General features: G+C 40.8%; 1 protein-coding gene across 1 annotated transcript in view; it reads left to right on the top strand.

The window, feature by feature from the left end:
• myo3b (myosin IIIB) overlaps positions 1-27662 on the top strand; it is a 358080-nt gene that overhangs the window by 207390 nt on the left and 123028 nt on the right. Inside the window, exons 17-18 of the mRNA XM_035410289.1 lie at positions 635-712; positions 6867-7072. Coding sequence (XP_035266180.1) covers positions 635-712; positions 6867-7072 — 284 coding nt within the window. The remainder of the gene's footprint in view (positions 1-634; positions 713-6866; positions 7073-27662) is intronic.

Raw genomic sequence — 27662 nt, forward strand, 5'->3', positions numbered from 1 at the left:
CTGTTGAGTAGAGATCCTGGTTTTAGATGGCAAGCCTCATTATAGGGAGCTCTCTGCCCATTTTCCCATGCCTCCCAGCCACAGTGCTCATCTCTTTCTAGATTGTTGACTTTAAGTGTTTATAGTGTGGCTATGCAGGTAATAAAACCAGTATGTTATGGTTGTCCCATTTCAAAGATCTGGGAAGTTATACATAGAAATGTAATGTGTTTGTGCTTGCGTTTTATATCTTGGTCCAGCTTAGAGTTAAGGATGTGAAAAAAATGTAATTGTATATTACAGTTTTCCTGCTTATAGAATTACCTAACTCACTCACAGAACAAAGGTTATTGCTAGGTTGACAAAACATGTGACTACACTGCTCACAGGAGACCTTTTGTTAATGAACAGACATCATGGAACATACACCAGACTGAAGGGTGTTTCAGATCCATTTATTTTGTTTTATTAAGATCCAGAAATCATAATGCGAATGATTACTTTGGAGTTTGGCTCATCTTGCATACTGTTTTTTGGCTCCAAAAATACAGACACCATTTCAGTGGTCAATGACAAGCTTAGTAAGAGACTTTCTTATTTGTGTGCCCAGGTGGCTTATGGAGTGATTAAGTGACTTTGGGGGAATTCTTTCCAGGTGGACACCATGGAGATTATGAGACACCCTGAAGAGACTACCAACATGAGAAGACAGACCGTGGCATCCTACTTCCGCGTGCGTTTCCCCTCCCCTCAGTAACAGAATAAATTACCAGCAAGGGATCCCAATGATAAGCGCTGTGAGGCCAAAATCCAAGGACATTTGGGAGCTGTGTGGGGGCTACTTTGGTTTGATTGAATGGGATTGTGTATATTATTTGAAATAACTATTGTGATCTCCAACATTAAGTTCTATTCAGTTGTGATCCTTTAAGAATTTTGGCTCGTGAACAATCCTCCTCACTTTATTTCATTTGTGTGTTCTGACCTTTTCCATGTTGATAGATGACTAGCAGAGCTGGACCCCTATAGCACTAATGCCCCCAAAGAAAAAACTGCACTTTGGAGAATAAAATGTGTGTTCATGATCAGGAAATAATAGTTATAAAGCATTAAAAGTGCCAATGTAATCCAGCAACAGTAATATGAGTAGTCACACAATGTAGTGTGTCCAACTTTACGCTTATAAAGGTTCGCTAAAACATCCTGTTTTTTTTTTTTTTTTTAAGCATTAACACAAAATGATGGACCTCAATGCATCGCAACAACAGACACATTGTACAACAGGTACATTGGTCAGCTAAATTTTCCATGACTCAAAGATCATTCCCTGGATCCCTCGCACTTCTAAAGCAAATCACACAACATAATTGTGTCCAACCTCACATGGGGAAAATAAAGGCTCACAAAAACATCCCCTTCTACTATATGGGATCAAAACAGGATGATACAAAATAAAACAAACAATAAATAAAGTGAGCAGGAAACAATGGAAAGGGGGTATAATACAGAACTAGGACTCGAACTAGGATATTGTGGTTAGGCTATACTTCCATTTCTTTGGATACAACAGTTAGGCTACATCTATGTCTTTGCACCGAGCCAGTTGCTTAAACAGACAAGGCTGTTTACATTGTCGGACGACAGGGCAGCTCCCTTCTTCTGAACGATATGCCCCGACAATGAAAAACTGCGTTCACACTGTTTTACTCGGGAAAACATGGATTCCCACAGAAAACGCTGCTTTATTTTATTGTTAAGGAGTATATTAAATGAGTAAATAGAGTGAAACCGCGAAACTAGTTAGGCTGCAGTAGTACTGACATGTAAATATGGTATCACTGTCAGGTGTTTCGTTATATCATTTGCAGCATTTATTTCTGAGCAAAATAACGTTTTCTAGCTAAGCTGGCTAGCAAAAAAATTTGCTGATGGATATCGTAACTTTTAAATTTCATATATTGCTATAATGAATAGGAAACATAAACGATACTAACACATATCACATAATCACACACCCAAATAAAAATGCACGAAAAGCCTAAATACACCATTTTGCTTTCTTACCATGAACTACAAATGCCGCCATTTATGTGACATCACTAATTTCAGACCTATAATTCCGAGTTATACGACCGTTCAGTTGCTTTTTTCACAAGTCGGACCTCTTTTTTTACTAGTTCTGAGTTGTCTGGAATGCAGCATAAGGGTCGGGCAAACATTCATGACAGAACGTGCGTTAACGTGCATTAAAAAAATGAGTGGCGTTAAAACAAATTTGCGTTAACACGTTATTATCGCATTAACTTTGACAGCCCTAATATATATACATATATATCTCATAAAAAACATGTTGTCAACGTACAAAAATGCCAAGTTATTCACACATACAAAGCATTGTCTATGCCATTAAAAATAGTGATATCAAAATGACGCCAAGTTACTATACTGCAAACAATATAGGCTATCTTGCCTCACCAAAATTAAAGAAGCTGTATTCCAAAGCAATGCTACCCAATGTTTTCTTAAATTCTCGCAGCATGATTTTTTTTACTGAGTCCAGCCAATCTGATTTTTAGACGTCCTTTTGCTAAAGCCCCCACATTACACATGACCAATCACAGCACGTATACACTTCAAGATTGTGTTGTGTAGCGCCAAGACAACCACTCGGTTGGGAAAATTGCTTTAATGGCGATCTCTTTGATCAACAAATGAGGCCTTCAAATCTTAAACCAAACTGTAACCACATCATCTTAGATTTGTACTACAGGCGGCCATGTTGACCATACTTTACAGCTTCTTTTGTCAGCCCCTCTGCAAATCTAATGGGATAGTAAGATGCAGTGGTTTCTCTTTGATTCAAGGTTTGAAGGCTTTAATTGTTGAACAATGAGAGCCAATGTAGCCAATTTCCCAAATGAGCAGGCGACTTGGCGCTACACAACACAGTCCTGCAGGGAATATTGTACGTGCTGTGATTGTCGAAGTAATGTGGGTCTCAGTGAAAGGATGTCTTAAAATATAATTGGCTGGACTAGACTAGACCTATTTGTGGCTTTGTTTGCAAATCGTGCCACAAGGATTATCTTAGAAGTCCACAAATAAATGCAATCGACAGGCGATGCACAAATGTGAACCAGCTACATTTATTTGTGGATCCACTGCATTTATTTGTTCATCAGCTACATTTATTTGTGGATGAGTTAGATTTATTTATTTTTGAGACAATAATGAGCCTCCTGGGCTTGTTACCTTGACCTTGGGGGTCAAATTTCTCAGTTTACTGAAGTAACTCTCTCTTAGGCCAAGTAAAAGAATTCTTGTCTTTATTTAGCTTCAGAAAGGTACTTCTCATCCAATTATTTATGGCAGATATGCAGGAAAACAAAGTATTGATGTGAAAATAGTAAATTTGCCTTGGGCAATGTCTCTCAGCACAGAGCATTCAAACTGCATAATGCCCAGCCTCTCATTCATTATCCCGCTTATACAATGGTTTACCAACAAATTGCATAATTGTAATCAAAACTTAATATTCAAGATATATTTGCTTTGTCCTGTTCATATTAGATGAAGACTTGTCCTCTATTTAAATTAGTTAAATTTTTTTACATACATTGAATTAATAAATGGAGCCGAGTTCCAACTCATGTTTGTACATCCATAGCCTTACCCCGCATTTGTACATCCATAGCCTTACCCACGTTCACACAGCGAGCAACTTGGTTAACCAGTTGCCAGAAGTCCATTCATTCTCTATGTAGCTGAGCAACGCCCAGCAACCTGAGCAACCGGGCAACTGAGCAACCAAAGTTGACTGAAAAATGTTGCCCAGTTTTTATGGACATTGCCCATCATAAGCCAATCAGGGTTTCAGGCTTCCAATTTCTCAAACCGACATGATACCATTTCATGAATTATTGTTCTGCTCAGTGAGGAAAAACGGAGGAACAACTTATCATTATGGTACAATCAAACCCGGTGTTATACAATGTTTTTTTTAAATAAAGAGTACAGGGACAAGCATCTAAAAAATTAGACTTGGATGGCAGTTTCAACTTGCTTGCTAGCTAGTGAGAGAGATGGATAGATATATGGCTAGCGAGATAGCAGTAACAAATAATAGGGGTCCTGACATAACTATATAAACTAAAGGGAATTATATGTGGTTATATGGCAAATATACGTCTTTTGATGATGTTGTTTTTTTCTTCAATAATATGTAGTTGCACAAGACCACTAAGGGGATACAATGGGAAGCTCCTGCCCCTCCCTCAGCCTAGTACACTTGAGCAACCCATGTGAGTTTCTCACAGTGTGAACGCATGGTTAGTGAGAAAATAAAAAAAGATAGAGTAGGAATATTTCGTATGAGAAATGGATTAGTCCATTACTCATATCAATCCCTAATATATACAGTGAGCTCCATAATGTCTTGGGCAAGGCGTTTTTTTCTTCATTTGGTTCAGTACTCCACAATTGTAGATCTGCTGCAAGGATTTGCATTCAGCCAGAAGAGCATTGGTGAGGTTGGGCAATGATTGGGTGATTAGGCCTGGCTTGCAGTTGGCTTTCCAATTGATCCAAAAGGTGTTGTATGGGGTTGATGTCAGGGCTCTGTGCAGGCCAGTGAAGATCTTCCACACTGTTCTCAACAAACCCATTCCTATATGGACCTTGCTGTGTGCCCGGGGTCATGCTGGAAAGGGCCTTCCTTAAATTATTAAAGCACAAAATTGTCTAGATGTGATTGTAGCATTAAGATAAATCTTATCTTCTAATAGACTTCATTCATATGCACTAATAATGGGTGTTGTTGTTGTATGACACGTTTTAGAGAAAAGTTCTTTGAACAATTTTACCTCAATGATAGATTTATATTTTTAAATATTAAAAATTGGCACATTAAATATATTGTTTAAATATATTTCTATACATGTTTTCTGATTATTATAATGATTGTGAAGACAATCTGTACAGAATTTTTTAAACCATGTTGTATATTGATCATAAAAAGATATTTCATGTCAGGTTTGAGATGTTGTCCCAGGAACCCCATATGAGAAAATTTTTATTAGATATGATTATAACTGTATGCAGGTGGGTAGTGAAACCTATGATTAGAATGGATTCTTAATTGTCTGCCATTGTGATAAATTAGTGAAACTTAACTATGCCTCATTTGCAGGGGACTTCCACTGCAACTTCCACAAGGATGTCTGGGGTTTCCTTGACCCACAGAATCAAATAGACAATAGCTATTCAAGCACAAGTACTTGGCCTAAACATGCCACATACATTCATTTTAGTGTACATTTCATAGCTAGGAGTGTAGGCTAATTGTATACCTTTGAATATTTTTGTCCATATATCTCTTAACCAAAATGTACTGTGACATATATTTATGCATATATTCTTGTCCATATATTTCTAACCAAAATATACTGTGACATATTTTAAGCATATATTCAAATATAAGTTCTGTATATTCTCAATATAAGAAATATATTTGAACAGGAATGAACATATACTGACACATAGTGCACATATATTATGGATATATGGACATATATGCCAATATATTTCCTTTTGGTATGGGTGGTTACGGGATAGAACACAAAGGGTAGTAGTAGGAGGGATCTTATCTGAGCAGGGTATTGTGGGAAGTGGAGTTCCATAGGGATCGGTGCTGGGTCCACAGCTCTTCCTCATTTACATAAATGACCTTAACATGGACATTGAAAGTACACTAGTTAAATTTGCAGATGACACAAAACTGGGAGGTTTAGCCAACAGTTAGGAATCTACGAAAGTAATCCAAGAAGATTTAAACAGAATCCAGAAGTGGGCAGAAACCTGGCAAATTAAATTCAATATAACTAAATGTAAAGTTCAACATGTGGGGAATAAAAACATAGGGCAGGATTACTTTATAGGTGATACAAAATTAGAACGTGCACATGTAGAAAAAGACTTGGGTTAATCAAAATCTATCAGGGTCTGATCAATGTGCTGTAGCAGTAAAAAAAAAAAGCCAACAGGATGCTGGGATACATAGCCAGGAGTATTGAGTATAAATCTAAGGAGATCATATTCACCCTATACAATACCCTTGTCAGACCACACTTAGAGTATTGTGTGCAGTTCTGGGGACCGTACTACAAAAAAGATATAGAGGCGCTGGAAAAGGCCCAAAGACGGGCAACCAGATTGATTCCGGGTATAAAAGATAAGTGTTATGAGGAAAAGCTTGAGATGCTTGGACTTTTCAAGCTTAGTAAAAGGAGAATTAGGGGAGATTTGATTGAGGCTTTTACATTTATTATAGGGATTAACATGAACTTAAGTGAACTACAGGAAATTATTCAAGTTGAGTTTGGTTAGCAAAACGAGGGGTTAGAATAGACGAGCAGTGTTGGGCTGAATGGCCTGTTCTCGTCTTACGTTATGTTATGTTAGTTGATTTACGAGTTATTTTATTTCTGTGAACAGCATCTTTGGCATTGTTATTATCATTGCTGGTTTTATTTTGCTTTATAAAACTTCAACATACTGTCATTATTTCTTAGATATAGCATAGTGTGTTTAGGCAATTTAACTGCAGGATTAATGGGAAATGAAAACTGGGCCATAATAATTCTAATTCACTAATTCATGCAATGCTTCAATAATATTTTAACAGTAGAAAAAAGCTGTCACAAACATGCAAAATTGGCATGAACACAACATGATTGTGTTTGTAAAAAGAGATGCACTCACAGCTCATCTTTGTGCACCTCCCCAACACACACACATACACACACATGCACACACGCATACACACACACATTTTGGGGTTCCTCCTGAAACACATCTCCTCTTCTTGTTTTTCTTCTGACTCATTACAGTTCTCCCTGATGGACCTCCTGTCTAAAATGGTAATGGGCCAGCCCCATTTTGTGCGCTGCATAAAGCCCAATGATGACAGACAGGCACTCTGCTTCTGCAAGGAGAGAGTTATGGTGCAGTTGCGGTACACTGGCATCCTGGAGACTGTGGACATCCGCCGGCAAGGATACTCCCACCGGATACACTTTGAAGAGTTTGTAAAGAGGTACCAGCTCCAGATCCCACACTATTGTCTGAGATGCCTCCCAGAAGGGCAGTCAGACATCTTCACTGTGTGATATTTTGCACAACACATTGTTTCATTATTATGTCAATAAGGTCCAAAGCAGTAAAGAGTAATTAGACATAAACAAATCTCTTTCTTAAAATATGTAGCAAGCATAGATTCTTGGGGGGAAAACATGAAGTTAGTTGGCACATGCTGGCGCATGCTCTTGCCCTCTGAAAAATGATAAGACCCATATATGTCACTGTGGCAAGTGAGTGCCACCCCTCCTGCCCGCCAACAGACTCACTTGAGACAAGGTTTGGGTTTTTAGCACTGCGTGCTCTTTTATTAGCCAACGGCTTCGCCTGGCTACAACGTAACACAGATCTTTCTTTTGGTTGCGGTAATTCTGTGCAGTTCGGTCTCTTCTCCGGCGTTTTCCTCCCGAAGACTCCCGGTCTCCGCTTTTAAAAACCCCAGGCTCACTGTTGAAAACAATCAGAGGCAATCAGCGCAATTAAACAATTGATAATTATCGGCGCTGATTACCTCCACCTGACAGTTGTGACGAAGGATCCGAGAGCCGCTCCTCTCACTCTCTCTCTCTGCAGCCGACGCTCAAACCACGCCCACCCCACCACGTACCCCCACTGCCCGACTTAGGCCGGGGAGCCATCTGGCCGATGACCAGCCCCCCCCCCCCCCCCCCCCCGGCCCCCCCACCCTCCTGGGGGCGAGAGAGGAAGTCAGCCACGACCATCCGTGCGCCCGGTCTATGGATCACCTTGAAGTTAAAAGGCTGCAAAGCCAGATACCACCGAGTGATCCGGGCGTTGGTATCCTTCATGCGGTGGAGCCATTGGAGGGGGGCATGGTCCGAACAGAGGGTGAATGCGCGACCCAGAAGGTAATAACGGAAGGCTCCGACCGCCCACCGAATGGCGGGGCACTCTTTCTTTACCGTGCTGTACTTCGCCTCCCGTTGTGACAGTTTTCGGCTAATGTACAGCATGGGGCAGTCGACTCCCTCTACCTGCTGGGTCAAAACAGTCCCCATCCTTCTGTCCGACGCATCGGTCTGCAAAACAAAAGGGAGAGAGAAGTTAGGGGTGAACAAGAGCGGCTCCCCACAGAGAGCTTCTTTTACCCTCTCAAACGCCCGCTGGCACGGTTCCGTCCACTGGACCAGATCTGAGGCACCTTTTCGGGTTAAGTCAGGGGGCTGGTTAGCTCCGAAAATGCCGGGATGAACCTTCTGTAATAGCCGGCCAGCCCCAAGAACCTCCTTACCTCTTTTTTTGACTTGGGTCGGGGACAGGCTGCAATCACAGCGGTTTTGTCCACTAGAGGCCGCACCTGTCCACTTCCCAAGTGGTACCCCAAATACCGTACCTCCGCTCGGCCAATAGCACACTTCTTTGGGTTAGCCGTGAGCCCTGCCTGCCTTAAGGATTTGAGCACTGCCCCCACATGCTGCAAATGCTGCTCCCAACTGCTGCTATGGGTGATTACGTAATCCAGATAGGCAGCAGCATATCCAGCATGCGGAAGCAATACCCGATCCATTAGGTGCTGGAAGGTGGCAGGGGCTCCGAATAACCCAAACGGAAGTGTCCTGAATTGGTACAAACCATCCGGAGCGGAGAAAGCTGTTTTTTCCTTAGATTTGGCAGATAAGGGAATCTGCTAGTAACCCTTGGTTAAATCCAGCGTCGAAAAAAATCGAGCCGTGCCAAGCCGATCCAAGAGCTCGTCGACCCGAGGCATTGGATAAGCATCAAACCGTGACACTTCATTTACTTTTCTATAATCCACACTGAAGCGAATAGACCCATCAGGTTTACCTACCAGCACAATGGGGCTACTCCAGGGACTGTGGGATTCCTCTATTACCCCCAGCTCTAGCATTGCCTTTATCTCTGCCTGAACCAATTTCTTTTTGTGTTCCGGCAACCTATAGGGGCGGGTCCGCACCGTCACCCCCGGGGAAGTGTCAATGTGGTGGTGTATGAGGTGCGTGCGTCATGGTATGGGGGAAAACACATCAGCAAAATGCTTTTGCAACAAGGCAAGGTCTGCCCTCTGATTCGGTGAGAGATGGTCATCTGAAAGGGTTGAGATCTGATTGGATGAATTTGGTACCTCCGGCCCCAGCTCATCTCTCTCCTTATCCACCGTAACCAGAGAGACAGCCACCACCTCCTTCCACGCTTTCAGGATATTGAGGTGATAAATCTGTTTTGCCCCCTCTCTATCAGTACGCTCTACCTCATAAGCCGCGTTTCCACCGCAGGAACTTTACCCCGGAACTAGGAACCTTTTGAGGAACTCAGTGCGTTTCCACCGCAGGAACTAGGGTCTAAATTTAGTTCCGGGGGCTTTTTACCCCCAAAAAAGTTCCTGCTCGGGGGGTAGTACTTTCCGAAAGTACAGGAACCTTTTGGGTGGAGCTTGCAGCGCTGAACATTTCTGATTGGTCGAGTACTCGCAGCATTTTTTTGTGTTTATTTTCAACCGCCATGTTTACAAATATGCAGACGCAAACCAATTTATTTTCATAATAACTTCAAATCAAACTTGTATGTTATGCGGCGCAGTAGCCTAGTTTTGGTATAGCCTGCCAACGTCTTGGAATTATAACGTGTGCTCTTCTGTTCTTTTCTTGCTTTAGTATTTGTTTTATAAAATGCTAAGCATTTGTGCTGGGACAGCATATTACGTACCAAAACATTCAAACGGATTAATTAGGTTGCTGAATATTTTCTTCCGGATTTTCTTTGTTAGCCCGTTGTAATTGACTCAAAACGTTTGATACAGTTATGTGAGGTATGCGATAGTTCTTCGTAATTCACATTGGTGATACAGTAAAAGCAAACTGGAAATCACCTTCCGCACTTTTTGTCAGGGTAAAATAACAGGTTAATTCTAGTAATCGTCCCTTTAGCGTTTTCAGACTGCTGTAATTTTACTCTGCCATTCTTCAATTCCACAAAAAGACCAGGAAGACTATGGACTAATTTATGGTGCATGGTTCGCATCTGGAGGGCACACTTCGCTGCTCGGCTAGCAGTAACTTTGAAGGAAAGCAAACGGTGGCTGTACCACTACTAATTTAAATTTTCACGCAAGTCCGAGTTTTCGTTCTATTCTTGTCATTTTGCGATTAGCCTATATTGAATTGATGATGAGAAAGTAATCAAACAGCAAATTGTTTACAACGTGTGCATGTTTTCTGCTGTTGTTGCCAGTTATACATATAAATGTGAATGCATTCTGTCGCTTCGGATGTCAAGACATGAAAGCGAATGTTCGCATAAAAACAATGTGTTTGAGAGGATATATAAAACAATCTGACTATTGGCCTGTTATATCCTATTTGTTGCATAACAACGGTCCAAGTTCAACTACCAACGACAGTTTTGCTTGACAACGGTAAAATATGCCCAAACGGCTGCAGAAGAATATTTCAATTCCAGGTGATTAAATCAATAAAAAAATAAATACAAAAGTAACCATATATAATCATTGTTGGTAACCCGTTGTATACAAGTGGAATAAACCCCTCTGGGCTGTCCTGGTTATTATAAAATAATGTAGGCTACTTCGGTGGTAGTATGGGGTTACAGAAGAAATCATAGGACAGATGGACCGACGACAACGTCGCTTTTTCATACATCAGTGTGCTAATTTGCCTAATCTTCGCGGGACTTTAGACCGCGGTGGAAACGCAGACAACCATGGGCTGAAGGAACCTTTTAGTTCCTTGAAAAGTAGTTCCTGGGACTAAATGTTGTGGGTACTTCTGGTGGAAACGCGGCTATAGTCAACCTCCCCATCTCGCCGTGTGACCACAAAGGGCCCTTGCCACTTGGCAAGTAATTTAGAACTAGAGGTAGGGAATAACACAAAGACTTTATCTCCCGGTGAAAATTGAAGTAGTTTAGCTCCTCTGTCGTAGTGCTGTTGCTGATGTGCCTGCGCCTAGAGCAAATTCTCCCGTGACAACTTACCCAGTGTATGGAGTTTTGCTCGCAGGTCCAGCACATACTGTAATTCATTTTTACTAGGACTCGGACCTTCCTCCCAGTTTTCTTTAACTAGGTCCAATATCCCCCGGGGTTTCCTACCGAACAATAGTTAAAAGGGAGAAAATCTCGTGGAGGCCTGGGGAACCTCCCGCACTGCAAACACCAGAGGAGATAACCACTTATCCCAATTACAACTATCCTCATGAACGAACTTCCGGATCATAGACTTCAATGTTTTATTAAAACGCTCAACAAGCCCATCAGTTTGGGGATGGTACACGCTGATTCTAATAGATTGAATGCCCAGTAACCCGTACAGCTCGCGTAGTGTGCGTGACATAAACTGCGTGCCCTGGTCAGTCAGAATCTCTTTCGGGATTCCGACTCGGGAGATTATTTGAAACAATGCCTGCGCAACACTTTTTGCCGAAATGCTGCGCAAAGGAACTGCTTCGGGATACCGTGTCGCATAATCCACCAGAACTAACACGAAGCGGTATCCCTGCGTGCTCCCATCAAATGGCCCGATGAGGTCCATCCCCACTCTCTCAAAAGGGACCTCCATTAGCGGAAGGGGGCACAATGGCGCTTTTGGGATAGCCGGGGAATTTACTAGTTGGCATTCAGGGCACAACGCACACCACCGACGCACGTCGGCCCAAATGCCCGGCCAATAGAAACGAGCCATTATCCGGTTCAGTGTTTTCTCATACCCTAAATGACCAGCCATGGGGTTAAAATGAGCCGTCTGGAAAACCATTTCCCGAGAGCATTTAGGCACCAGCAATTGGGTGATTTCCTCATCAGTCTGAGTGTCACGACACACTCTGTATAACCTATCCCGAATTATTACAAAATACGGGTGAGTGAGTGTTGCATCAGGGCGCACCTGCTGACCATCAATGTACATCACGCGGTCAAAGGCAAAGCCTCAGTGTCAATTTAATTTTATTTTAAAAAAGGCTTGTATTGCCAGATTTGAGTTACTGTGGAAGTTTTATCCAGTATGAGTGAGCAGACAGCCATATTAAAATGTGTTGTTTGAATGGAATCAAGACAGATGAAATTCAACTGAGACTGTTTTGTCTTGAAATCAGATCTATTAGGCATTTGAGACAGTGAGTGTATCCTTAATCAGGATGTGAGAGGCATACACAATCCATGCCTGTGTCCCAGAACACAATGTGGGACAGTACCATTTAAAATTTCTCAGCAGAGCTTGATTCATTGGATTTACTGGGTCCTGAGGAAGTAAAGATAGAAAACCTACCTTTGATAAATTAAAAGTTAAAAAAATATTTAATATTTAACATTTTTTAATTAGCTTCAGCACATGATCTGTGTTTACAATGGGCGGATGCTCACTTTGGGTGCTTTCACACCTACCTCATTTAGTGCAGTCCAATCAAACTTTTTTCTTCAGTTTGGTTTGTTTTGACAGGTGTGAAAGCTCCACCCGTACTCGGGTGCATACCAAATGAATGAACCTTCCGGACCAATTACGAGAAGTGTAGGCTGTGAATTGTGGGCATAAGGTGAAGATTGTAAATGGACAGGAAACATCCAAAGCTCCATTTTATCTGTGACAAACTGAAGCAATGTGCCACGTTTTCGGGTTTACTTGCAGCGAAGACGAGTATATTTCAAGAAATATGGGCATACAATTACACAAGGGAGTAGTTGGAGAAAAACCATAAAATTACAGGTACATTTATGACATTTAGTCAGAAGTTGAGTGAGAGGTGATTTGATTAACTCGGCAGACAATTAAAACTTGATTTAACTGAACAGATTAGAACATTACAGAATTACGAAGGTGCTCGCCCCTCATTGGCTTTTAGCACATATCATGACCGATAAACAGGACATTTACACGATTGATCATATTTAGAACAAATCTAGAATCGTGATTCTGAACAAAGGCAAGATCAGCGCTTTTCTTCTTCTTAGCAAAGTATTTCTAACAGCACGTTGGCAAAATATGACTGTTCAAATCCTGAAGCTCAGAAAATCCTGACGCTGATTTTGTTTGTGTCTACTAGGGATGAGCGAGTACACCATTATCTGTATCTGTATCTGTTCAACCAACAAAATTATCTGTATCCGTATCCGTACTCGGAATGGGCGGGGCTTAAACCGGAAGAGGACGTGGCATAACCGGAAGTTGGTATTTTAGTGGTCGGCACGCCGGCGTGCCCAGATTACTTAACTCAGACATTCAGTGCTACTGCAACCAAAGTATGCGTTAAAAACAGAAACGCTTTGTTTTAGTTTCATTAGTAGACGATACATGACAACTATGCCGAATATGGAATTTCGCCACACCACCATTGTCGCTCTGGTCCTTCATTTAACACGCACCCCCTCCCTGCAGTCTCATCTGCTACTACACCCCCCCACCCATGACATAATGGACAATATTGTCTATCTGGGCATTCATAAAAATATTCTTTCACCACTCAAAATCGTATTCCATCATAGCAACAAGATAAACTCGACAATAGCCCTAAGATATGCCAATACAGCAGTGAAAACGCTGCTCACTGAATAACGAAATAAACGAGACAAAGTTTTAAAAAATGATACCATGTCATTCTACAGTCAATATCTGGGACTAAATACTGAATAAATATACAACCTTACCATTGGTTTTACAAGTAGAGATGTCCTTTTTGAGACTGAGTGGTCATATATTGTCTTGGACAATCAGTTTGTGAAATATACGCGCATTTGTGATGCCTGGGTACCTTCCAAAATAGCTGTGCGTAATACCACAAGTTGTTTACGACATTGTCGCCCTTTTTAGTACAGTCTAGCTTGATTGACAATTCATTTATTCAGTAGGTGTGAGCATAAGCTTTCTAACAATGTATAACATGTCTAATTTTGCTTTTGGAATAGCATTTTCTAGGTCAGTGTAACCGAAAAATTTCTTATCATCGCATTCACTCTGTGGTAGCAGTAAAAGATGCTGTTATCTTTACTCTGGTTTTATTCGTTTTTTAAATGAACTGACGGTGTGAAGACAATAGTAGACAGAGCACACCAGGTTACAGTTGGCTAACCATGTACTGTATGTCTTGTGATTTCAGGTGAGCGACGACGTCTAAATTTGCACAAAAGTAATACTGCATTAATACAGTGGATGAATAAGAATGCTAGGATGTCAATGATGCTAGTAGAGTGTGTGTATGAGATTGCTAAATGTTAGGAAATACAAGTACATGCTTATATCATGTAGTCGCTAGCTAACTGGCTAGTTAGCCCGACTGTAGCAGCTAGTTAACTGGCTAGTTAGCCCCACTGTAGCAAGCTAGAAGCTAGAAATGTCTGTTTGTAATCAGTAATATGTGCTTACGTATGAATGTTCAGTAAATGTGTGTTTAGCTATGGTGAGGATAATGTGTTGATCCAAATCTGAGAATTGCAAACTTTTATTGAGAATATATGACAATAGATAATAGATCACTGTGGACAGAGTGGCTGTGACGATGGCAAGATTGTGTTGTGTGGCGCAGCAGCAGTGAACTTTGTATAGGCTCTGTGTAGAGGAGGAGCTCTGTGTGTGGCTGGCCTATCAGGAGTACGGATATTGACACATTTTACTCGGATGATACTCGTGCTCATAAAAAGTACATTATTCGTACTGGATACTCGTTTCATCCGGCTCAACCCTAGCATCTACCAGTATGAGCTGCAGGTAACGATGCCAGATTATAAGTAATAAAATAGCAACACAATGCAATCGATACTCCCTTCATTTTTTCCTGTAACGTTTGGCGAATGCATGTCTGACAACTGGAATCCCCACCAAATTTCAGACAAATTTCGGAAAACCTTGTACACAATTTGCTTTATTTACAAATTGGTGCACTTAAATTGTTGCACTGTGAAACCAACCAGACTAAATGAAAATTATATGGTGTAGCAATTAGCCGAACTCTGGTGCAAGCTTAAGCAAATGAACTAGGTGTAGAAACAGTCAAACAATTAGCCAATCTCTGGTGCGGGTGTAAGAAACCCCTCAGATGCACCAAACATTGAGGTCACCAACAGCAAAAAACCAAAAGTTACAACCTCGAGGCCACCAACTGTAAGAAACCCCTTCGCAAACCAAACAGTGAAAGTATCTGAGCAGTGAAGGAACGCGTGGAGTCTAAACCGCTACTGGAATGGGATTAATTTAATATTATCTCAGTTATCTGACTCCAATATAGTGTTAAACCTTTCCTCTATGCTAACAGTTATGCATGGATGGAGGAGTCTGCTGACCGCCAGTAGTGTGGCTTTATACAAATCGCTGTCTAGCTTGGTAGATGCAGACATGTTTTTGGCTTTTGTAGCCTGCATAAATACAATTGTGTATCCTGTGCTACAACAGACTGTATAGGCAAGTGACTACAGTGCAGGTATCCTGAGTTCTATGTGTATGTTAGGACCGTAAAACTGCTAGGTGTTCAGTGTAAAGAATGAAAGAGGAATATCAGGTTAAAATAAATGCATTTTCTTGTTCAGTGTGTTCAGTAATAATGACAGTATGCAATGCATGTGATGCGTAGGAGACAGTGTTGACGAGTCTCCCCGAACCCCATCCAGCACTTACTGTACCTTGTATCACTATCTTGATGTTGTAGCTTGTCATGCCTCCTCAGTTGACTTAGCATAGGTTAGGTCAGAGTAATGTTTACTGTCTGAACTGGACTTAATGTGTTCATGGCTATGAATAACTGTACAAAATGAGTATTGTACCTCATCGGACCTGTGTTTTGTAGTTGCTCCAATGATCTTCGGTATGCACTTACTGTACGTCGCTTTGGATAAAAGTGTCTGCCAAATAAATGTAATGTAATGTAACCATTGCATTCTCTCCTTATATACAAAAAGATCAAAGCAAAACAGTAAGTCATCAAATAAAGGCACAATTGTAACAAAACAGTATAGATCAATGATCCTGCTTGCACTACCTCTGTAAGCATATCACACCAGGTTTACCTTTGCATCTGGCTGGGCACTGACCCATAGAAATCAAGATCTTTAGTCAGCACCCCACAACTAAAGACACCAACTTGTTCCCCATGACATCAGTTGATTACATCAGACATGATTACATTGTATTATGGCAAAAGTTCACATAATGCTGATCCAATCGGATGATTTGCAACTGAGCACTGTCTTTTCACCACACTTGCTGACTCCATATCAGCACAGTAAACAGTCTGTTTTCCTTTGAGGGTCTGATAAGAAGCAGACTTCTGTGTACTGCCCTACATGGGCTTTAGCAAACGAACTAGGTGTAAAAAACAGCTTAGTCTTGCTGCTGGAGAGTAACATTTTTAAAAACTGCACATGCAATTTATAGCTGATTTGGAGTGGAACATAAGGAGGAACTGGAACATAAACCTGGCATTTGGCTCCACATTCCAACTTGTTAGACAGCTGTGTGATAAAATCAAGTCTGAACTGAGTTTCTCGCTGTGTGAAAGCAAGGTTTCAGATAAAGAGGTAGGGGAGTTAAGCTGTTTCAAAAACATTGCTCCTATTTGAGAGAGGAATCATAGTTAAGTTGGCTGAAGATGTAGAGAAGTACAAGCTGCGTGCTGTTATAACATTATTTCTGTATAACTTCTAATTCTATTAATACTAACTAATTCTACAAAACCTGCCACTGGGGATTTAGGTGAACATGCATGCGTTCCACATAAACACAGTATGTTCTCTTTCTGATAACAAAGCACATATATTTAGCAACCACAAAGCTGACTCACCTTTTCACCCATTATATACATAAAAAGGCCTGGGTAATTCTTGCTGTCAGCCATACAGTAGGCTGAAGTTAAATAAACAGACACCTGCAATGGTTAAACTGCACTTTCTGTGAACATTACAGACTTAAAAAGGTCTGATGTTGTCAAGGAGTGCACTCTGTATTTAGCATCAAAGCACTAACAGGTATCAACAGGATATATATATATATATATATGAAAGTCAGTCAATCATGGGGATATAAAAGAATATTTTCTCTAACAATGCCATTGTTGTTTTTCTAAATTCAGAATTAAAGTAAAACATAGGGGGACCATCAATATTGCCTGCACGTCCCTGATCAGCTCCTGTCTTTGCATTTTTATTTTGTGAACTGCAGTAGCTAAGTGATTGTCGGATATGTAGTGTTTACATTTTGGCCTTAGAGAGGGAAACAGTGAATAAGAATGTGGCCTGGCCTCCCCATCACAAGCATCAAAGCAAATGTGACTGGGGCAAGTTTAAATTCCACTGATCTAGGCTGACAATCTGTGGGTCTCACCTCCTCCGAAGAGACAAACCAGATGACACAGGACACAATATCGGGGGTCGGAGACCCTACATGTCTAACATTTCCCATTACTTTTAGTTTGAATGCAATCTTTAGGTAGGCCAGTCCTTGCCATAAATTAGTCTGACCCCCCTTCCCTTCTCTTCTAAACCTTAACCCGGCATCACCCAATCAGGGCAGACATCCTCAAGCCATGCTGGGTAAGGTATTTAAGATTCAAAGTATAAACATATTCTTAATTAATCCTTGCTTGTCCTACATGATATATAATCCAGTGTCTCCCTGACAATGGAGTTTAAACAGAACAAATCTGAGGAAGACATGATCCACACACAAAGAAGGCCACAGGGACCTCCTCTACTATGGGAAGACCACTAACAATAGGCCAATGTGAAGGAAGTGACTTAAACTACATTGCAGTGAAATTAGCTAGGCAGCGATCAACAGCCAGGTAGTCAGTCATAGTCAACATCAGTACAAAATCCCACCAAGCTTTTCATTAGCCTTATGTATAAGGGTAGAGGAGCACAAAATTAAACTCAACCCAAAGAAATGTAAAGTTTTACATGTCACCCACATGAGGCATCCACCTGCCCTGCCGACTCTCTCCATTGACCAGAACATCCTGGAAGTCTGTGACACTGTCAAGGTCCTGGGGGTCACCATCCAGAGTAATTTGCGTTGGGACAGTCAGGTGGACCACATGCTGACCTCAGCGAACAGGAAGCTTTTTGCTCTGCGTCGCCTGAAGAAATTTGGTGTCCGAGACACAGAACTGGTTTCCATCTACACAGGCTATGTACGCCCGGTGCTGGAGTATGCAGTCCCAATCTGGCACACTCCCCTGACTACAGACCAGGCTAAAAGGCTGGAAAGCACACAGAAACGGGCTTGTAAAACCATACTTGGCCAGAGGTACTCAGGGTACCCATAGGCTCTCTGCACTCTCGGATTGTGCACTCTATCAGAGAGACACACTCAACCGTGTCTTGGCTTTGCCAGAAAGCTGCTAAAGTCCAACTTCAGTGACTGGCTACCCCCCCCCCCCTCAGGGAGGAGCTCACAGGTCGTCAGACAAGGAACTCAAACAAACTGGCCATCCCAAGATGTCGAACTGAGAGATACAGGAGATCACCAATCCCCTGTATGTGCCGACTCCTAAATGACAGCGGATTTTAAATTTGGGATACGAGATTAGATCTCATCTTAGATAATTGCAATATTTTAAATTTTAGTTTACTTAGTATTGATGTTTTATTGTAACAGCAAAATAATTCAGTGTTTTTAATGACAACTGTCTTTATGAACCTGTAATAATGCTGAAAGGTCAATAAATAATAAAATTAAAATAATAAAATAATAAAATAAAATCATCTTTTAGGTTAGTTTCACTGTGCAGAATTTTTCAGTGCACCCTAAAAGCCTTTTGTATTGAATCACAATAAAATTATTTGGCCCTGAGATGCCAGAATACTCTCCACAACCTACTTTCATAACACTAATGGGACCAATACTATGATGCAGCATATTTTCTTTAACCCCTTAGCGCACATGCCAAATCTTGCAAATCCTTGCCCATTTAGGGGGTACTCTATTTAAAGTTACTATTTATAACTCCAGATGTGAACACCACAGAGACTTGCAAAATGGCTTAAATGAAGCAGGGCATTCGTACAATTTACAATACTAATGCAGATTAGTTTATATTAATAATTTTGGATGAAATGCTACAAATGCAATTGTCTAGACAAAAAATCTAAAATGAATTTGCACTTTTTTAGTTTGCAATGAAATACTGAGAGATTGCATATATACAGAAGGTTAAACTATACATGTGCTGGATCAAAAACTTCTTGACCATAAGTTCATTAAAAAAATAAATAAATACATTTTAAAAAACTACTATAGATGTATAAAGCAAAAACTAAGCAGTGTACCCAGCAAATCTAACCAAAATGTCTAAATTATGCATTGCTGTAAATCACAACATATTCATGTATTTTACTGCAATTCAACTGTTTTGACTCAAGACACTCACTGTTGCATCATTTTCAAGTGGGAATTACAAGCTTTCTGTCAGTACAGTGGTCTAAAATATCTAGGGGTCCAGAAACATATCCAAAATCTCTCCGAAAATGAATAAAATGCTTTTTGTCCATTATAAAGCATATAAATGAGCCCCCTACTTTTTCTCATTTATTTTGTTATTCAGTGAGCAGCGTTTTCACTGCTGTATTGGCATATCTTAGGGTTATTTTCAGGTTTATCTTGTTACTATGACGGAATACAACTTTTTAGTGGTGAAAGAATATTTTTATGAATGCCAAGAGAGACAATACTGTCCATTATGTCATTGGTGGGGGTGTAGTTGTAGAAGAGACTGCAGGGAGGGGGTGCGTGTTAAATGAATGACCAAATCGACAATGGAGGCGCTGCGAAACTCCGTATTCGGCATAGTTGTCGTGTATCGTCTACTAATGAAACTAAAACAAAGCGTTTCTGTTTTTAACTCATACTTTGGTTGCAGTAGCTCTGAATGTCTGAGTTCAGTAATCTGGGCACGCCGGCGTGCCGACCACTAGGGTTAAGAGGTTAAGGTGGGTCAAAAGAGCACACTGAAGTATGCTTGAAGTACATGCATACAGTATACTAAGTGAAGTATACTTCAGCATGATATTTTTTCACAAGGGGCTGGGTTCACAGTAAATTGCATAAGTTTTGTGGGTTTTTGTTTTTTACGCATTAGTATACTAATTTGGAGAAGGCAAACAAATGGCTGATGGTCATTTTCATTTCAAAAGATCAGTTTAGTTTCATTACATTTTCATAAATAAATTGAATAAAACAAAATGCATGTTCTTGTTCTCTGGTTTTATTGTCAGTATTGACCAAATATGAAAACGTTTGTTGACAAATTTCATCATCAATTTTGTTTAATAAATTATCACTGCATGCAGTCCTGGGTGTAATATTCATCTCCACAAACCTTGAATGAAACCTGGTGTATTTTGAATGGTACTCTGCGGAAGAATACCATGTTTTCTTTCTGGTTTTGCAGAAGGCTATCTTATTGTTACCTTCCCAAGCAAACTCATCAGTCAGATGATAATATACATTATTTCTTGTTTGGGCAATGTTTACTATATTGTGCTTCTTAAAAAATGTAATTTTTGGGTGATGTACTTTTTCAAAAAGAATATTTGCACTGAATCATCTAAATCATGTAGCCTTACAGTGCTCTCTTTCCCCTTATGCTTTTTTTTACTCCTGTTTCACTATCATCTGTGTTAGTGTCACACTATTTTTGTGTGTATAAGTGCAAGGTGTTAGTGTTAGTGTTTTTGTGTGTAAATTGCTAATCTTTTTCCTGTGTTCTCAAGATAAGTTAAATATGTGCATATTTTTACATCCTGCCATAAAGTTGATAGTACTTAGTTGAGTTATTAAATCTAAATTCATTTATTGGATTATTCCAAATTTAATTACAGTTCAGTGTTCAAGGATCACTGATTAGGGGGTTACCCTCAGCTACCATGTTAGTGGCACAGCACTCTGAATCATAAACCCAGAATAACTGGAGATCACCCTTTATCAAACTCAACACTTAAAATTATTTAGAGGGAACTGACCCTCAGCACTTATGAAATCAGATGTCTCTATCTGACTTTGTTGGTGGATCATTCTGTCAGCATGAAAGAGGAAACACAAACACATATACAAAAATATAAGCTTTAATGACAAATAATTCCAGAAATTAACCATTTTGGTTGTAATATAGGATAGGATACTGGCACAGTATAGCACAATACAACTCATACATATAATGTAGCATGTAGTGACGAGTCAGACGTTACAGTATTAGTATTATGGTTCATAAGTGATACGCTATCTCAACAAGGTTGCTGGGTACCGTTACACGAAAACTCACTATAAATACAATTCTATGCCCGTAGCCTATGATTAGTATGAGACAGACAACAATCAGTTACACTCGACTCATAAGACAATGGTCTTTTAACCATACAGTTAGGTTTACAGTCTGGCAGCTGTCTTGCTACTGCCGGCCTCGTACAGAGGTACGCATAAATAGCTAACGGTAGGTTAAACCTTTGAATTATTGCGTTACTTATGAGTCAGAGTGTGGAGAGGAGAGGAAGAGAGGAAAGAGGGAAGAGAAAGCAATCCCCGAGACCCGGTTGAGGCAGCACGCACTAAAATCAAAGCCGGAAAATGCAGCTTGGACTAGACCAGCTTGATTGGCAACACCGGACTCCCAACATGAACCCGTCACTTCAAGGCGTAGATACACGGTTCCAAAGTGGTGCAAACACTCGGAAGTACAATGGTACAGCAATCCAGGGTAATTTGGTGGGGACACTGAGGCTAGGGTTGCTTCCTAAAAATCAACGTGAACCCCGGCTCGGGTATGGAGGAAAAAAGCAAAAATTTGAAAAAGGAAAAGGAGCCCAACCTCGGTTGTCAATGACTTAGGCTGCGTCCGAATAGTCTTTTTTGCTTAGGAAGGTTCCTAACTGAGTGAAATGACCCAGAAGTATCTAAGTGGCAGCCATGATAAAAGCTGTTCGAATTCTCTAAATGCTAAGGAAAGGTGCTTCAATGCTTCCTATCTTATCTCCTTTCGCACTAGACCGTCCTTTACGAAAGGAAAGGAGATAATACCGTCCCACAATTCTTTACGGCAGCAACATTCAAAGCGAAGCACCATTCGGCCGTTCACGAAAACGATCAACATGACTGAGTTGTGTGGTGGTCTTTAAGCTATTATATGCATAGGCTTATAATCAGATCATAATCAGCATATTAACCATAACACAGAAGTCTGTCTTTCAAGAAAAAGGGATATGAGACGTTTTTAGCCAGATTATGTTTTTAATTCAATATGTTTGAAACTTACGAATGATGATATGTACAGAAGTAAATTTGTAGGCATAACATGTTATGCCTATCTTGCATTAAATTTAATGAATTATTTTCATACAATCATACTAATTGGGATTCATGTTGATAAATATGAGTGGACAGGAGGGTGAGCGTGAGCAACCATTCTGAATGTGACAACCATTTCGTTTCACTATTGTGACTGGTAGCCTATATTCCTTTTTTATTTCAATTCCCACCTTGGTAATGAAGTAATATTTTTCACCGGGTTGTCCACGTTTATATAGCCTGCATGAAACAACGTGGTAAGAACGCACGGGGCGAAGTATCTAAGATGTGCTTTTAGTAGTCCATCTTCGGAACATTGTAGTTTTACCAGGGCAGACGCAGGTCAATAAAATCTGCCGTCGCATAATTATGTAACCTAGTGTAAGTGTAGTCGGATTCTCTTAGCACCGCAGTTGTCTTTTCCTCAGTCCTTTTGAATTCTCCTTCACATCTTTCCTTAACCTCATGACGTTTTCCATCGAGGTCAAGGAAAAGTGGTTAGGAAAAGACATAGGACGTAATTTTTTTGACTATTCGGACACAGCCTTAAAATACCTGGCCGGGAGAGGGAGCGGTCTGAGCTGTCATTGGCTGTTTGGAGGGCACACCTTCATATCACGTCCACCTTTCCCATTGGGGGGCAAGTTTCAATAACTTTGGTAAATATTTCTTAAATTATGATCTAGTTGGATAATTATTTAGCGATGCAAGACAGGTCAATATACTTTGTCCCCTGACCTGCGTTGTGAGTATTAAAAGATGATCATACCAAACATAATTACTTTTGGTTCAGGTTACAGGAAGATGAAGAATTATTTCTTAGTTGTGCAGGCTAGGGATCTCAGAAACGCAATGCTGTAAGATTCTAATAGCCTGCACTCAATTTGTGTTTTTCAGACCCGTTGGATATTGGAATGGTATTTGCTAATTATTCTTAACACGATTCGCTGGCATGAATGGAGTGGCCTTGAAATACCAAGGGTGCTCGCCCGCTAGTCGTCGGTGGTGCTCTATATGAATACGTAGCGATTATCTAGGCACCGATCTGGCGCAGTCCGAAGCTATCACACTGTGGGAGGTTCACACCTCGGGAGTGGTTAACAACAAATGAACTTTCGTTACTATGCCTTCACTACACGCAAGGAGGTTGTTAATCCCCCCAGTGTCATCTATAGCTTTGAACATAAAATTATGAGTATCTGGCATGAGACTTCTGGTGACCCTGAAGGGAAGTGGAAGTAGTGTTGGAATCTTGAAAGTAACAGACACATACTCATTTGGGAGCTTATGTAGAAATAAAGCATTTGAGCCCTCGGAGAGAGGACTGCAGAGAAATCCCTTACAACTTCCCTACAATCCATATTTCACTTCCATCCATCACATGCTATTTGGGACTATCCAGAAGTGTGAAACACTGAAATGAAGATTTCAGTGTTTCACACGAATGCATAGTCCCAAATTGTATAATTAGTCATGTGTTTGTGCTGATGAAGTATCAATAGCTATTCTCAAAGACAACTCGGTAGGCCTGCAGGAGGAAATAGAGGATAACTACTGTGAACATCAAGAGGCTTGTTTGAGGTATCATAAATGCACTGGTCTTCCTTAACATCCTGGTAATAAAATAAAATAAACACTTGATATGACTACCCATAATGAAAAATTAGCTAAAGTTGAAATATTATTACTATTTAGGATTACTGTCTAGGAGACAATGAGTCTCTAGGATTCAACATAATTTTTAGCTTGATAAGGCCACCACTGAAATTTCCATATTAGCCTGCTGGTTTGCCATAACCATTGTAGCTTCAATATAGCAACTTCTTAGCAACTTACTGCCAGGTTTTTAAAAACTCTTCATTTAAACAGCTTCATTTGTGTTTGTAATACGGGCGACAAATTAAAGGAAAAACCTGAATAAATGAGTGGAGAAACAACAAATTCAAATGTTCCCATACAGGTGTACTGCATGACACAATCAAACAATTAACATCCTATCATGCTCTGTGACTTGTATAAAAAGGCTGAGGTTGGTCAAGTTGATCAAGATGGCAGAAGGAAAAGATCTAAGTGGCTTTTTAAGTGGGTTCATTATTGGTGCACGGATGGCAGGAGCTTCAGGCACAAAGACTGCTCAACTGGCTAGTGTTTCAATAGGAAAACTGACTAAAGTGACATCTGCCTTTAGATCAATGGGAAAGACATCAGTAAATAGGGTCAAAAATTATGGTGGAAGTGCACATTTGATGACAGTGATGCTCATGCATTAGTGTGATCTGTAAGGACAAACAGGTGACTGAGAATGTCAATGCAGGACGTGATCAGGCCGTGTCAGCAAGAACAGTCCTTCGACAGCTACATAGAGAGGGATATTACAGTAGGGTTGCAGCGTATAAAACTCTTATTACAATGAAGAATACACATTTTAGAGATCAGATGTGTGAAAACCATAGGAACTGGTCTACAGAGATGTGGAAGAAAGTGATATGGTCAGATGAGTCATCTTTCACCATATTCTCAACAAGTGGGCGAGTGCATGTATAGCAAAAGCCTTACCCCAACATTGAGGGGATCTGGTGGCTTTGTTATGCTGTGGAGGCATTTTCCTGGCATTGTCTGGGTCCACTTGTCCCCTTAGAGGGAAGGGTCATTGCAAATTAATACAAAGTTATTCTGAATGATCACCTTTATCCTATGATGAAACATTTCTATCCTGATGGGAGTGGTCTCTTCCGGGATGACAATGCCCCCATCCACAGGGCACGAGGGGTCACTGAATGGTCTGATGAGTATGAAAATGATGTGAATCATATTTTATGGCCTTCGCAGTCACCAGATCTCAACCCAATTGAACACCTATGGGAGATTTTGGACTGACATGTTAGACAGTGCTCTCCACCACTATCATCAAAACACCAAATGAGGGAATATCTTTTGAATAGTGTTTCATCCCTTGAGTAGAGTTCTAGAGACTTGTAGAATTTATGCCAAGGCGGATTGAAGCTGTTGTGGTGGCCTAACACCTTACTAAGACACTTTATTTTAGTTTTTCCTTTAATTTGTCACCCATCTGTGTATCATCGCGCCCATATATACTTGTTGAATATTTCATTCCAAAACCATGGGCATTTATATGGAGTTGGGCCCCCTTTTGCTTCTGTAACAGCCTCCACTCTTCTGGGAAGGCTTTCCAGTAGATTTTGCTACATGGCTGTGGGGATGTTTCATTCAGCCACAAGAGCATTAGCGAGGCTGGGCACTGATGTTGGGTGTAATTCCAATTCATCCCAAAGGTGTTTGATGGCGTAGAGGTCAGGGCACTTTGCAGAGGTCAGGGCATTATCATGCTGAAACAGGAAAGTGCCTTCCCCACACTGTTGTCACAAAATTGGAAGCAGTGCAATTCTCTAGAATGTCATTGTATGCTGTAGCATTAAGATTTCCTTTCACTGGAACTAAGAGGCCTAGCCCAAACCATGAAAAACACCCTTAGACTATTATTCCTCTTTACAGTTGGCACTATTCAGGCCAGTACAGTTGGCACTATGGAATCTGCCAAACCCAGATTCGTCCATCAGACTGCCAGATAGTGAAGCATAATTAATCACTCCAGAGAACTTTCCACTGCTCCAGAGTCCATTGGCAGTATGCTTTACACCACTCCAGCTGACGCTTGGAATTTCGCATGGTGATCTTAGGCTTTTGTACGGCTGCTCGGCCATGGAAACCCATTTCATGAAGCTCTTGATGAACAGTTCTTGTGCTGCCGTTGTTTACAGAGGTAGTTTGGAACTCTGCAGTGAGTGTGAGCTTGTGTGGCCTACCGCTTCTTGGCCAAGATATACGTTTATACGTTTCCACTTCACCACATCAGCACTAACAGTTGACTCAGGCAGGCCCCCTTTTATTAGGTACAGCTGTTCATTAACACAAATACCCTCCAAACAGCGAATCATGTGGCTCAATATATAGAACATACAGACATGGTTTAGTTTTTCGTTCAACCAAAAATAAGAATGGGAAAGCTGCGTGAATTGTAACACTAGATTCTTATGTGACTTTACGTTAATTTATACGTTATTAACAGCATGGGGTCATTTGTCCTCTTTGTTTGACCCATCCTAGCTACTTCACTACTGGGGAGTACCCTCTGGAGTACCCGGAGGGAACCCAGTTTGAACACGGGAAGAACATGCAAACTCCATGCAGATAGGAGCCGGACCAAGTGTGATAAACAAAAAACAAAACAAAAAACATCCAGTGAGTGGGTGTTCTGTGGCCAAAAATGCCTCGTTAATGAGAGGGGTCAGAGGAGAATAGACAGACTTATTTAGTTACAGAAAGACCACAAATGCTTGAATAACAGGTTTTTTTTACAATAGTGGTGTGCATAAGAGCATCACTGAACAACACATCGAACCTCAAAGTGGATCTTCTACAGCAGCAGAAGACCATGCCAGGTTCCACTCCTGTGAGCTAAGAACAGGAAGATATGGGTACATTGGGCACATGATCAACAAAATTGGACAATTAAAGATTGTTGCCTGGTCAGACTTATCTCAATTCCTGCTGCAACATGCTGATGGTGGGGTTATAATTTGACGTAAATAGCAAGAATCCATGGGTCTATCCTGCCTTGTGTCAACAGTACAGTCTGGTGGTGGTGGTGAAATTCTATGGGGACACGTTTTCTTGGTGCACATTAGGCCCCTAGTCCACCTTAATAGCAAATGAGCATAATTTTAATGCCACAGCATACTTAAGCATTGTTGCTGACCATGTGCATCCCTTTATGGCCACATTCTACCCTTTCTACAATGGATACTTACAGCTGGATAATGCATCATGTCACAAAGCTTGCATTTTCTGGTTCCATGAACATAACAATGAATTCAGTTTACTCCAATGGCCTGCACAGTCCCCAGATCTCTAGCCAATAGAGCACCTTTAGAATGAGACAGAATGAGAGGTTCACAGCTAGAACGGGTGCCCGAAAAATTTGTAGGAACTGCCAGATGCTATCGAGTCAGCATGAACCAAAATCCCTAAGGAATGTTTTCCACACCTTTTTGAATCCATGCCATTAAGCATTTATGCTCTTCTGGAGGCAGAAGGAGGTACTACCCGATACTAGAAATGTGGCCACTGATTGTACATTTTCTGTAAAGAGACTATGGCTATGAATCAGTTGACATTTGTCCTTAATTTTGACTAACAATTATAAGCAGTATTTATTTTTCTTCACTAACAGTTTAAAGAGTTCAGAAATCATTGAAACTAACTGGACAATTGTTGCTCA

The sequence above is a fragment of the Anguilla anguilla genome, chromosome 3 (assembly GCF_013347855.1).
Source record: "Anguilla anguilla isolate fAngAng1 chromosome 3, fAngAng1.pri, whole genome shotgun sequence".
NCBI classification, from domain to species: Eukaryota; Metazoa; Chordata; class Actinopteri; order Anguilliformes; family Anguillidae; genus Anguilla; species Anguilla anguilla.